Raw genomic sequence first — 14967 nt, 5'->3', positions numbered from 1 at the left:
CACAGAAGTCCTGCAGGTTTTGTTCAGCCCATAGCCTAATGAAATCCATGGGAGAAGGATAACAGGTGTGAGTTCCAGGACTAGGGCGGAGAAAATCCCATTAGTACAGCTATTTACACCTGGTATTTTGGCTTATGTTTGAGAATAAGTCACAGTAGGAACAGATGAGTCCGGTGACACAACCAGGTTGGTAAAACTTGGATTTGGAGGGTAAATGCTAGCTGTACCTAGGAAAGTTGTCCAAGGGTGCTTAAAGTCAGCGTCCTACTTACAGCCTGACATTTACTCATTGCCCGCTACCTACTGACAGTTCTAGTGTCCAAGGACCCAAGTTTTCACTGACCTCTGCAAGCTAGTTGCAACTCAGATACTGCGGGCCAGAAATGGTTGGTAGCACAAACAGCTGTTGCTTTGCTGCCTCCACATCTGACTGTCATAATAATTAAATCTCATCAGGCATTTGGCTAAATGGAAGAACACCTTCTACAACTGAAGGATTTCACAACACAACTGTCTTGTGATCTGTAAAGGCAGCTGTATGTTTGCCTTCATAATTAATTCTGTAAGCATTTATATTATGCTACAAGAGACCAAGAAATTTAGAAAGCAGTGGAAGAGACCCTTAAAAAATAGCAAATTCGTAATTACTTTCCTCTACCACCATTCTGCTCCTTATCTTCTTTGTTGGTGTTTCCCATGAACCAGTCATGATAGTGCTCTAGTGGGTTAAAGGCAGAGCCGGTTTGATCAAGCATCCAGAGGAGGCCATAAGCCCTGATTTTGCTGCAGCACTGACATCACCTGCGGCTTGAACCCAAGTCAACTTCTTCTTGTGGAAAGCTTGGGTCCTACTTCAGTGGATGTTCTACGTTGATATTTGTGATGTAGGTTGGTGCCTAATGCTGTGGCATTCTGGGTATAAATCTGTATTTCATAGCTTAATTGATTGTTGAGCACTTTTATTCAGATCTCCCTTGCAGATAGGTGGTTTGAGTGTTTTTTTGTGAAACACACGTAGTTCAGTTCATTGGCAGGAATTAGCCAGGGATCCTCCCGGTGGAAATCTCACTTCCTAGTAAGTCTTTCCTGAATTCTGGAGCCCCAAATACGCTCTCTCCTGTTTGTGCTAATCAATATTAAATTCATGAGGCTAACTGAGCTACTTTAGATTTGCACAAGCTCGAAGAAAAATGCAATGTGATTTTTGCATATGTCCCTTCTGTGACTGCTCAGCGACAAACGTGACTTTAATATCCTCTTCATTGTCAGTGTTACGTTTTCTCTCATTCTTTCACATCAACGTTTAAGCTGTGCATGGTGAAGTATAAGAGCTGTTGAAGCAAGCTGCACTGAAGGGCCTTTTTTCTGGCTTGCAGCCTCGTGGACCCCAAAGTCAGGATCCAAAGGTCCTGGGGAGATGACTGTGAGCTGAATGAGCTGCAAATGAAGCTCCTTTCTGCAGACAGAGAGCAGAAGGCTGGGTCCTTACTTCCAGGCATCAGCACTCTCATTTTACTGGCAGGAGAGTTACTAACTTATATGCTGCATGCTGACTGTGAGGAGACCAGTTGGCAGCTTTGGTGTGAGCATTTGTAATTACTACTTTGTAATTGGAAAATGGACTTGGAGGCAATTGTTTTTTTCTGCTAGAAAGTTTGCCTGAAAATAATAGTTTTCAGCAGTTTAAGAGAGTGAAATATTCTCCTAAAAGAAATAGTTTAAGCACGCACCAGTCCAGATCCTAGGGCAAAGACAACAGGGGTTGTTCTGCCCCTAGGCAGTTTGATGTAATTGAAATGTACCTTCCTAGGTTATTATTTTTCTGAGTTGCTCTTTGGTTTGTATCTTTCAGAAGCACTCTGGAGGCGTGTGCTCATTCCTACATCGAGTCTGCTGGGTAGCACTACCATTGCAACTACTCCTCTTGTTCCTTCTGCTTCTGGCCTTCCTCCTGCCCCTCACAGATGGGACCCACAGCTGCCACCTGGCCAACAACTTTGCTCGGTCTTTTAAGCTGATGCTGAGATACAAGGGCCAGCCTCCAATCTAACCTCTTGGAGTGGCACAAGGTGACTCTAAGAAATAAAGGGTCTTTGGTTTTTAAAAACTGCAAGCATTGTAGTTTATAGGGCATCTAACAAGGCCATCATATCAACTGGATAGGTTACATAAATGCAGCGTAAGATTAGTTCACTTTAATCAAGTATTTGAGCAAAATTAATATTTTTACAATATTTTGTTATTATATTTATAATGTATATATAGAGATTGTGTATGTATGTACATGTACATATATATGTATATATATATGAAAAATGCCTGTTGTGGTCAAACTAACATCCATTCATCTGCTGTTTAAGGATAATCCTCCAATATTTCTGTTTCTACCATCTTTCAGCAAGAAATACTGAATGCTGGTTTTGTTGTAGGTTTTGGGGGGTAATTTTTAAAATCAGATAATCTTGTCATTTATGACTGGAGTCAGAGCAAGTATGAGAGGATGTGGGCGTGCACCAAAGTGCAGGTAGAGAAGAATAACATTTGAATACAGTGGTTGGCATTCAGCTCAAAGAAAATTTGGATGATTCTATTTGAACTCTTGAGCTGTTTTGTTTGGTTTTTTTCCAGTATCTGGATGCAGAGATTGCAGAAGGTAATAGAAATATTTCCACTGACTTCAATAAGAGTGGAAGTGGGCCTCTACTTGTTCTCACTTATCAGATTTCTTTTCCAATTACTGTATTCTCAAGCCCACCTGAATCAGGAGAGAATACAGTAGGAAGAAAGCTGGGAGAAGAGAAATTTTTTATAATATCTCAATAGCAGGAGACTTTTAAAATAAGGTCATAATTTTATGAACAAACTTATGAGTGCTGAACAAATCTTTGTGTCAGTGGACTTATCTTTAAAAAAGCAGTGGGGTTTTTGGGGGGGTTGATTTGTTTTTTCACTTTATAAAGAGGCATTTGGCAATGGATCATAAAGCCTGAGCAGTGGGATGCAGCCTGGCTCAGTGTTGGTGAAGCAGAATTTGGAAGTACTTTGATAATACCACCTTGGAAATAAGATTCCTTCCTAGGATGTTTCTATATTAATGGTTTGTTAAACTGATGTAAACTAATTGTATCAGAGACAGTCAAGCCTAGATTTCTATGTAGTTTAAACTGATGACTTCTCATTTATTTACCTAACCTTATGCCTGATTTATCAAATTTTTGAATGTATGTTTTAACATTGCCTTTTAATTTAAGAACAATTCTCACTTTACTGTGATGAAACCATTCTTAGTGGTGTTTTACCTAATTGACTCCTGAGATAAAAGCTAATTTCTAAAATTTAGTGACATTTCTGAAAGCTATCTCTTATTGTTCCATGTTTTTAGCCACAGTAGTAAAGATAAAAAAAAAAAAGTCTAACCCAAGAAATAATTAATTTTCCATCCTGGCTTTTTTGTGGGAGGAACTTATCTTCTGAATACCAGTATGGTGTATTCAGTATTGTTTTCCAAATAAGTTCCAAAATAATATTAAATCTGCTGTACAAATAAATTATTTAGCATCTGAGAAACTGACAAAGGAAGTCATACTTCTTTAACAAAACCATGAAAGTTTTGCTAAAGAAGCAAACTTGGGTAAAATAGGGAGGCATAGCAGCAAGGAGATCATTATAGGCACAGAATGAGGGAGAATGGGCAGATATGAAAGATGACTAGCTAAAGATAGAAAAGTGCCAACAGTTTATAAAGCTTAAGAAAAGAAGTCACAACGAACACAGAGGGCAAGAACACAGGCTCTATAGAAGAAAAATCTGAATTTTTTTAGTTCACTCTCCCTACTGCAGTATTAGTACTATTGCGTATTAAACAGCTTTACTTCAGCAAGCTTAAAAATGGGGCAAGTAACAGGGTATCTACCAATATTCTGAGGAGACTCTTCCACCAGAAGGACTCTGTCGCTGTGTTCCTAATAGTGCTTCAGACTACACTGGTTTTGCTAGAGTTGGATAAAAATGTCAGATTTGTGTTAAAAATGAAAAGGAGTGTGGAAATCGGAGTAGGAGGAGCAGGGGTGGTGAAGGTATTGAGGTGAAGTGCAAGAGGAGAGCGAGAAGGAGCTGAACTGATGTGGATTAGTGGATTAAAACCTGACTGTCGGAGGGTAGCAAAAGAGTTCTAAAGAGCAGGCAGAGGGGGGCTGAAAGCAGAACGGTAAGGAGACAGGATGTATGCTGTGCGATAAGATATTCACATCTAAAGAGGAAGGAAAGGAAGGCCTGTGATTTCTTTCATGAAGGAGCCAGATGGAGGAGAGCTATAATTCGTCAGAGAATGGGGCAAATGAATTCTTTCTTTGCAATGGTTCTTTCTCGTGGCAGGGGATGTACCTCCTTCTCTGTCCTGATCAGCTTTCAAAGAGTCATGCACATTCCTGCAATGCTCCTCTAAAAACTGCTGCCAGCCCTGAGGGAAGAACCCGGTGGCTGCACACACATCTGCATTTCAAATTAGAGGCTCCAATAGAAAAGAGGTGTGGGGAACGAGGGACAGTAACAAACCCTTCTGTATGTGATCGCGTGTATGTGTACTTCTGCATGCACCTTTCTGTGACATAGTTACATTGCACTTCTCTGAGTTTTGCTGAGCCATTCAGGTGATGAAAGTAAAATGCCAGTGAGAAAGTAAAAATAATGAGGAATAATATAGCCACAAGAGAAAAGCAGTAGGGAGGTAGAGAAGTTTTTTTCTATGAAAGCACAAAATCTCACATCAGATTTCTTTCTGCCCTGGTTTCTCATCTGGATGATTTTTATGGGTTCACAAATGCATTCGACACTGTGGGAGTATTGAGCTAAAAATTCTACACAGAAGACCATAACAGAACAACTGCATCATCCCCTTGATTTTTCAGTGTTGTGGCAGATTTAAAAACCCCACTAAATTAGAAACACACATTTGCTGCTGGGTTTGCCTTCAATTTATTCTGTAAGTCCTCTGTCTGTAATCTTGGGATTTTTTGCTTTAAATCTCCACAAATCCATTCTCATTAACTTAAGTAATCTAAATATCTCACACAAGTGATGAATCTTTATACTTCTTTGCAATGGGAAACTATCCAAAGCACAGGGCTTTGATGTTCATTTCACTCAAAGGAATTTTAGTCTCCCATAATGTCATTGACCTCACCTGTCTAATGCAGATGTGAGATTTTTCTAAGAAAGAAAGATTCTTTAAACTATCATAGAAGTAAGCATGAAATGTAAATCCAAAATTTACTTTCTTTTGTATTCTCTTGTTTTTCTTCTGAAAGGTTTGTGAGACTGATCCCTGAAAGTATGTGTAAATATTAATCAAGCCAGTAGTTGGAATAATGAAAACAAACTGCCCAATTCAAGCTCCAGGAAACTGAACAAAGCTCAGATCATGGAACAGATCCTCCTAGAAGCTATGCTAAGGCACATGGAGGACAGGGACAGGGAAGTGATTAATGTCAGCCAGCGTGGCTTCACCGGGGGCGAATCCTGTGTGACCAACTTAGTGGCTTTCTATGATGGGGTAACTGCAGCAGTGGACATGGGTAAACTGGCGGATGTGATCTACCTGGACTTCTGTAAAGCCTTTGACATGATCCCTCACAACATCCTTCTTTCTAAATTGGAGAGATATGAATTTGTTGGGTGGATGGTAAGGTGGATGAGAAACTGGTTGGATGGTCGTATTCAGAGAGTAGTGGTCAATGGCTCAAAGTCCAGATGGAGATCCATGACAAGTGGTGTCCCTCAGGTGTCCGTACTGGGACCGGTGCTGTTCAATATCTTTATCAATGATATTGACAGCGAGAGCGAGTGCACCCTCAGCAAGTTTGCAGATGACACCAAGCTGAGTGGTGTAGTTGCCACACCGGAAGGACGGGATGTCATCCAGAGGGACCTGAACAGACTGGAAAAGTGGGCCTGCGAGAACCTCATGAGGTTCAACAAGGCCAAGTGCAAGGTCCTACACTTGAGTCGGAGCAATCTCTGTTTTCAGTACACGATGGGGGATGACGTGCTTGAGAGCAGCCCTGCAGAGAAGGACTTGTGGGTGCTGGTCGATGAGAAGCTTGACATGAGCCGGCAATGTGCGCTTGCAGCCCAGAAGGCCAACTGTATCCTGGGCTGCATCAAAAGAAGCGTGGCCAGAAGGTCAAGGGAAGTGATTCTTACTCTCTATTTCTCTCTTGTGAGACCTCATCTGGAATACTGTGTCCAGTTCTGGAATCCTCAACGTAAGAAGGATATGGAGCTGTTGGAATAGGTCCAGAGAAGGGCTACAAAGATGATCAGAGGGCTGGAGCACCTTCCCTACAAGGACAGGCTGAAAGAGTTGAGCTTGTTCAGCCTGGAGAAGAGAAGGCTCAGATGAGATCTTATAGCGACCTTCCAGTACCTGAAGGGGGCCTACAGGAAAGCTGGAGAGGGGCTGTTCATAAAGGCTTGTGGGGATAGGACCAGGAGGAATGGGTATAAACTGGAGAGGGGCAGATTTAGACTGGACATTAGGAAGAATTTCTTCGCTGTGAGGGTGGTGAGGTACCGGAACGGGTTGCCCAAGGAGGTTGTGGATGCCCCATCCCTGGAGGTGTTCAAGGCCAGGTTGGATGGGGCCTTGGGCAGCCTGACATAGTGGGAAGTTCCTGCCTACGGCAGGAGATTGGAACTAGATGATTTTTAAGTTCCCTTCCAACCCTCACTATTCTATGATTCTATGATTCCTTAAATCAGAAACTAAATCATACCATTTACAAATCAGTCCTTAAAATCTTGAGCGCTGTTCTTCATGCCTAAATCTTTGCTTATATATGATTTAGGGATTACACCCTTACTTTTGTGCCTATAGCATCTCCAGCTCATACATCTCTGACATCCGTACAGCTTTGGATTGGAGTTGCTGCATTGAGACATCTTTTGCCAAAAAACTAGGATTCACATAACAGATAAGAATCAACAACTGAGGACTTCCACTACTTTAATCCAAATCCAACCACTTCCAGGCAGTGCTAAAAGCCTATAAAGCAGATTGAATATGTTTGAGCTGGTAAATTGTGCATCTGTCTCAGACCACGTAGCCTATACTGCATGTACATACCCAGCCTGTTCACAGAGCAGGGCTCTCATACATCTCTCCAAGCTCTTTTGCCTGCACTATTGAATTCAGTATTTGATTGACCACATTAAAGACCCTTCACTGCTGAAGGCAAAATCCTGCACTCCAGTGGCTGTGCATTAAAGTAAGAATTCTAGATAGCCCCAAAGGCATACTTCAAATGAAGCCTTTGGAGTGAAAGTAACCCTAGTTTATAAATTGTAATTGATTTTGTAGCCAGATGCTTTCAACAGAATTTTCCATGACTGCAATACAATGAGGTAGAAAGTTGCTTTTGTGCCACATGCCTCTTAATAGCTCTTTCTCTGATTCCAGCTAGCAATTTAGATTGTATTAAATATTATTTATATATGCCCTCTCCAGATATTTCTGCATGAAGAACATGTTCAGTTCTATGCACACACATTAAAAATATTTTATTCCTCTGTTAGCGCAGAATCGCCAAAGCAATCATGATTTCTGCTTGTCCTTAATCCTTTTCGTTGAGGTACTTGAAGAACTCGAAGGGATGAAATGTCTCCAAAAAATGGCCATCACTAGACCAGCAGATAGTAATCTCTGCCTGTCAAAAGAAGTAGTATCTTCTCTTCAGTTGCTCAGGAGTTTGGTCTGTCTGATACTTTCAGTATTAAATAGAAAATGTTTTACTTTGATGTGTCTGCAAACACAACTCATTAGCACAAAACAGATTTGAAGAGTGAGTTCATACACAGGAATTCTTGTAACTTGTGTCAACAAGACAGTACATTTTATTCTTTTCTCCAGAAGAAATAAAACCGCTGTGTGGCAGAGATTCCTAGAGCAAACAAAACTTGTTGTAATAGCTGAGGATTACAGACTGAAATTAAATTAGCCACCCTAGTAAACTGGAGAAATCATTTTGTCTTTCAAGAAATCCTTGTATAAACACCACAATAAGTATATCTTTGCCAGGCATCATAGGTGTCTCTCAGGTTGTAGATTATGTAACCAGCTGGCTGTAAGGACTCGTTTTGGAGACTTTACTATCAATTGGACAGTATCAATTGCCATTCTTCGGCTGAAAACACCTTTGCCCAATGAATTAATCCAGCTTCTTCCAGAGTTGCTGGGGGCTGTCAAGTATATTCTTTGCAGTTCTCAGATCATTGACCCACTCTGAGCCACTGCAAGTTTATTGCATTAATCTACCTGTCCACAGTTGGCAACTCCTAGAAACCAGTTTATTAAAATACTAAAGATAATGCTGTTGGTACAGACATCACGATCCAATCAGAAACCAATATTATTCTTTGCCATATTTAAACATAATTATCTATTGGTTATACTGGGTTGTAAATAGATTAGTTGTAGTTTTTGGGTAGCTGTGGAAGGTTTTAGCCACAAGGCTGTTTGACTTGCACATGTATGTTTAAGAGTTGTGGGTTCATTTTGTATTTCCTTAATGGTAAAACAAAACAGAAAACCCCAAAACTCTTGAATGCAGCGTTAAAAAAAATAATTATATAAAGCAGGATGGGATGATCTGTCATGCAGAAGATTTTTTTTATTAGTTCTTGACTATCCAGTTTAAAATATGAATTTGTATCTATCATAGAGATATCAGTACATCTGGAAAGAAAAGCAATATATATCAGGAATATACCAATTCAAGAAGTAGCCTAGATGGTACCTCCATTACCTAACCTACTCCAGCAAGTGCCAGATTTAGCTCATCGTACCTGTGAGGTATACACCTTCCTCCTAATAAACTGTGTGTGAAACACCCCAGTGAAAGGAGCAGGAAACACTGGGTCTTCAAAAGGCAGTCTGCTATCTTGATGCAAGAGATGAGTATGCGGGTTTGGCATAATGAGAACAACACAGGAACAAGGGGTTGTCATCTTCCTCTGCCAGACATAATTTTGACAGTGGCCATCAGCAATGTGCAATTTCACATCCCTGACTGTGGAAGGAGGCTCCTCTCAGGGTGATTCGCTCTAGCTGAGATCTGAGCCTTGGGAGTGGTTTTTTTTTTTTTTCCCTTTTCATTAAATACAAAATTAACTGTTAAATCAACCCCCTCAGTGGCAGATTAATGGTAGGTGGTAGGTGCTGATGCTCCAGGGAAAGATGCAGGAAATGCTATTGTAGATAGAGAGGCTGACATGAAGGTCTCTGTTCAGTTCTATACGAATCACATATTCATTATACAACTGGTAGGAGGGTTTCTGCTCCTATGCAAGTAAAATGCCAGATGTTGCCTTAGTTTTCTGGATTTGAGGGGTGATCCTGTTCAGTGCCTTACTGAAGGCTAGCGACTTTCTGGCTTCACAGCAGTTAGTTCTACATTGTCCCTACAAGTTGTGAAAAAAGGTATTCTCCTGAACTGATTTTAAATCAGAAAATTTTTGTTTGAGGGTTTATTTCATTTTTTCTTCTTTGGTCCCTGTGTGTTGAATCCAAGGAAGCAGAAAGACTAGTGCTACCTTTTCCAGACCATTCTTTGTCTTTCCTTCTTTTATCAGGGTAGGGGAGACTCGACTTTGTCTCCTTCCTATAGTAAATGATCCCAGTCTTCTCTGCTTTTTTTTCATGTTTTAGCTTTTCCGCACCCTTGATCATTCCTGTCACCTTTCTCTTAACTGTTTCCAGTGCCAGTTCATCCTCCATATGCAGAGAAAAAAATCTGGTCCTGTTTCAATATATTGAAATTCAGTATCTTTTTCCCCATTATAGTTCCTCCTGCAGATACTCTGCCTGTTTCTGCTGCCCCCTGTGCCAAAACAGCCTTCATCACTCTCTAAGAGGACTCCGGTCCTTGCCAGACATCTCTTCCAAGTCTCCTGGCCATGTCCTGCCCTCATCTGCCTTGCTTATTGCATCAGGGACTGACTTTAATATTGATATCCGCAGATGGGAGTGTAACTGTGTTGCTTAAACTAACAATTATTAAAAATTATGAGCAATGCTTTGTTCATAGCCTGCCCAGACCCTTTACTCTTCTTCTCTTAAGCAGGTTTTGATGGATAATCCAATTACTGAATGCAGAAAATTGCCTGTTAATAGCGAGGAGGACCAGTGTTTTCAGTTTCAGCTCTGTTATCCTCACGTTGTCTCTGCATGTGTAAGCGCTCCCATGTGCTGCTGGACCCAGGTTTGTGTACTCCAGGGTGTGTGCCCTTGAGCTGCTGGGAGTGTTTGAATGTCACTGTTATATACCCTAATAAGCCAGGATTGCCCCCCCCCTTTTTTTAGCTGGGAAAACAAAAAGAAAGGAAAGGAAATTGGTCACTTTTAAACTGATTTCACAACTCATTTATCAAGCCCTCTAGCAAACCATTTATTTTAGCTCCTTTTGCTCCATCAAAAGCTGTCCATTAGAAGGGAGAGATGAATTTGGAGAGGCTAGAAGCTGAAGGCAAGCTGCTGTGCCACCCGCCCTCACCAGCACTTTGCCAGTAGGCCTCCAGCTGGAATTCAGAAGTAGGAGCTGTTATTTTTCCTGAAGTGACTCCCACCTTCAAAATCAAATTATTTCTTTTGTCAAGAGAACACCACAGACCTGGTTTCACTACAGATATGAATGAATGCCTCTGTACAGTACTTTCCATTGCCATGAAATATATGTGTGTGTGTATATATGCAATGTAATGGGGAGTGCAATTATTGTTCTACTTAAAGAAAGGTGACATTCCACTTCAATGTAACTTCCAACTGCAGCTTTTAAAAGAAATGTTGTCTTAAAGGAAGCTGGAAGAGTTTAGAGGTATGTGTTTTAATGAGCTTTAATATGCTTTGAGTTAGGGCTTCAGACTCTTAAGGCAAAAAGCACACAAGATGATTTTCCCATCACCTTCCCAGATCGGACTGTGGGAGTCACAGCTTGAGCACTGGCTATTTCTTGGAGATATTTGGATACTGCATGCACTAACTGTGTATCTGTCCTCAAACACCAGCCTTCATTTTGTACACATGCTTGGCTAGAAGGCAAAAGAAGCACTACTGTCTTGCTCCAAGACCCCGGTGGTCATTTTTGTTGCAGCAGATGTAGTCCTTTTTGATCAATGTCATTCTTTCTTTGTTTTTTTTTTCCTTTTAATTTGTGCCAGTTGAGGTTATGTGATTCCAGGAGGGCACACTCCACTTGTCCAGCCTTAGAGCTTCCTTTCCAGCAATATACTTTCTTCTCATTTATTTACCTGGGTGTACTGGACCACTGTGAAGCAATTGCATGAGCAATAACATGGTGTTGCTTTTTTCTGTCACAGCCTTTTGTAAGATGTAATACTCCACCAACATTGAAAAGTGGTAGGAGATCAGAAGCAGCAGTGGGCTTTTTTCTAGCAAAATATCTAATGTACAGTGCTTCTACAGGGAACCTGTCCTCACTTCTCAAAGCCATCGAGACACAATTAATTAACAAGGCTGGATTATAAAAAATCTTGGATCCCTTCACCAACACTCAATCGATTTTGCTTCCATCAGTTTTTGTGCTTTTGTTTATTCTCAATCTAGAAGAAATTTTAAAGGAGTGCGCTAAGACTCCCATATAGGGGGAGTAAATATCCTATATATTTCACAAAAATTGCAAGAAAAATAAGGGATTTACTCTCACATTAATGAAATGAATTAAATTCATAAAAAGAATGAATTGAAAAGAATTAATAAAAATTTACTGTGAGGGTGGTGAGGCACTGGAACAAGGTGCCCAGAGAAGCCATGGATGCCCCACCCCTCGAGGTGTTCAAGGCCAGATTGGAAGAGGCTTTGAGCAACCTGCTCTAGTGGGAGGTGTCCCTCCCCATGGCAGTGGGATTGGAACTGGATGACCTTTAAGTTCCTTCCAACCCAGACCAATCTATGAGTCTATGATTAAAAAGTTATTAAGAACAGCCTGGATTTAAGTTTCTGCAATGAAATAGTTCTCTGCTTTACTTTAATGATCAGCAAATCTTAAGGTACATTTTGCCACCGTCTGTTAGAAGTAACCTGAAACTAAATGCAAATCTGCTCAAATGCGAGATTTGCAGATCTAAACTTTACCAGAATGTCCAATGTTAGAGTATTCATCTATGGGCAGAGGAAACCTAAGGCAGTTCAAAAGAGAAACTCATATTGTGAATGGTTTTAAAGTTTCTCAGAGCTCCTCTCCACCTCCAAATGTTGGTAATGGAGATGATCAGAAACCTTCCCATGAACCCTGTGCATTCTGCATTTGAAATCCTGGCTTGAATTCAGGTCTCCACCTCAGCTTCTTGTAGATGTTAATGTTCAAGTAGAACAAAAATGTTAGGAGCAATTACAGCATGAACATCTCTTCTTGTTTATGTATAGTAGCTGATAGCGGAGTCTGTAATAATAATCTGTGTTTATACATGTGCTGGTCAATGTAACAGTTGGGTATAAAATACCTTTCAACTGTCACAAGAAACTAACTGGATTGATGTCACTTTTTGCTTGTATGAATATAATTACTTGCCTTGCAGAGAACAGTTCCACTTTTGTCATGTTATTTATGATTTTTAAATACATTTGTGATAAATTAGACTTGTTTCTAAGATAAACAATACTGGAGCCAAGCAGCTGCCTCTGTACATGTGCGTGTTATCACAGCTGATATCAAGTCTAAGTCAGATTCCTCATCTTGCTTAAGGACCTTTCCTTAACCTTTCTGGCTTATTCAGGGAAATGTGGACCAGTCTATTTTCTTATTGAAAATGTGGCTTTTTGAAAAGCTGAACTTATTTTTTAAATCCTTTCTTTTTACAATTATTGATTCAGAAAGACTGTAACAATCATATTTTTCTAAACTGCATATGTTTTCTTGCAAAATGGTATAGAGAGATATATATTTTATTTTACATATTTCCATGTAGTTTTGAAATTCTTCGTTTTCATATATAGCCTCCTACTTGCTAGAATTATCTCAAAAAGCTGTAAGCTTCTGTATATTGACTCTATGAAATTGTATAAAAATGTAGCTGCATAAAAAGACTGACTTTATTTTTTATTTAAATTGTTAGAGCTGTATCTTCCGATGTACAGAAAGAAATCAGGTGGTTGTTTTGAAAGGTTGGACAGTATTACATGACACTTCCCAAAATATCTCAACTGAAAGTCAAAATTTATCCTAGAAATGGTGCCATTTTGAGGCCTGATTCTGTAGTTTATTTGTACTGTTTAGGATGTTTTTTTACAACTACTCCCGTGAAATTTCTGGGGAAATATTAAAAATAAGAGGCTATGATGTGTGAATAGAAGTGACAGAATAAGTCTCTTTGCTAATGAAGAATGGGGCCTTTTAACTAGGGAAGAGGTTATATTTTGAGTATTTCAGGACAACATTTTGTGTTCTCTTCTGCACTGTGGACTCCTGTGTATTCTGGATTTATTCCATAGCTGGAATGCCAGATTAAATCAATTGAAGCCCTATGTGCAAATGAACATAGTAGAAGGCTGCAGTGAAATATTGCAGAAAATGGCCTGATTATATTCTTCGGAACAATAATTAAAGTCACTCACAGCCTTGGCTTCTGTGCACCTGTGAAGCAGAGGTCCTTGGTGTGTACTTTGGTCATGGTGTAACACGGAAGGATTTCTGCTCTTTGCCTGGAAAATACCATCTATTTCTCAACTTTGTCAGAAGCATAATATTTTCTCAAGTTAAAAAAAAAATCTGATTCTGCAAGACTCATCTGGGAGTTACAGGCAGCTGGGACCTTCTGTGATTGGGCCACATTATTCTGAAAGTTTATCCCTTGCAGACAAATAAAATATGATGTGACTTTGCTGTTTGCGAATAAGTTAAGGAGACTGGAAAGTCATCACCCCAAGCCCTAGCCTTTAGACTGTTTTTTCCTTCTCCACTGTTACCAATGAACTTTGTTGAATCGGATTATAAAATCAGAGTATTTTATTGCATGTGTCCTTTTTTGTAATGAAAAAAGTTATATTCGATGTTGCAGTCATAGTGCAGTAAATAAACACATATGTATTTCTTTTTAAGGACTTCTAAATTATTCTGGGGAGTGGTTTCACATTTTTGCTGTGCTTATTTCTTACTCTCAGAGTATCTGGACTGACCTAGAAACAACCAGAGCAAGGGAAGCAAGCATAAAATTTGCTGCTGCCTGCTCCTCTGCTCATGTACCACTGGAAGAAGCTCGTGCTTGATGACTTCACTCTGGTTCTGTATTATTTAATAAAAAATGCCAGCTTTTCCATAAGACTGTGCAGTTGGTTGAATAAAATTCCACCTACCCAAAGAGAATGTGAATTCACTATATTATATTATAATTCAGTATGTTTTCTTACAGGATTGGCCACTGACGCTCTGTCTCTATAGGGTTATCCTTCATCCCAAACCCACTAAAACAAGGGCGAAATTTTTTTGAAAACCTCAGATTTTAACTTAATGCCAATCACATGCACTGAGTGAACAGTGGATTAATTTAACTGCTGCTCATTTCTCCAATGAGTAGACACTGCAGCATGTATGTGTGGATGCACAAGTCTCATTAGCATCCAAGTAATTGCTGGTTTCTTTCCTGTATCTTTATGAGACAGAATCTGCCAGCATTGCTGATGTTAAAGGGCTTCACAAGCAGTTACTCCTGGAGGAGTGCAAAACCACTATGATTTATTTTCTTTGTGTGAACCTGAGGCCTTAGTTGCCCGTTGCTTTTATCACTGAGCTCTATCCAGTCTTTGACTTCTCTCAGGCATTTAGACCATGGACTGTCTCCCAGTAAGCCCTCAAGCGTACAAACGCGAACGCTTCGGCTGATAACAGCTGTGTCAAGAACAGAACAGCAGCTTGAATCCCTCTCAGAAGAGAATGGGATAAAATGAGTCCAGTGCCGTAG

The 14967-nt window shown here is 40.1% G+C and overlaps 1 protein-coding gene across 5 annotated transcripts in view; it reads left to right on the top strand.

Annotated features, from left to right (window-relative positions):
- Positions 1 to 14967, top strand: part of SYNE3 (spectrin repeat containing nuclear envelope family member 3) — an 82470-nt gene that overhangs the window by 48093 nt on the left and 19410 nt on the right. The window contains exons 18-19 of one of the 5 annotated variants that reach the window (XM_054067542.1): positions 1853 to 2069; positions 5307 to 14510. The exons of 2 other annotated variants lie outside the window; for them this stretch is intronic. In XM_054067542.1, coding sequence (XP_053923517.1) covers positions 1853 to 2050 — 198 coding nt within the window. In that variant the 3' untranslated portion in view covers positions 2051 to 2069; positions 5307 to 14510. Of the gene's footprint in view, positions 1 to 1852; positions 14526 to 14967 lie in introns of those variants that run through there. 2 more of the 5 variants (XM_054067541.1, XM_054067540.1) reach the window with 2 other exon arrangements.

This window comes from Cuculus canorus, chromosome 5, assembly GCF_017976375.1.
Source record: "Cuculus canorus isolate bCucCan1 chromosome 5, bCucCan1.pri, whole genome shotgun sequence".
Taxonomy (NCBI): domain Eukaryota; kingdom Metazoa; phylum Chordata; class Aves; order Cuculiformes; family Cuculidae; genus Cuculus; species Cuculus canorus.
This window is presented reverse-complemented; position numbering and strand designations above follow the sequence as displayed.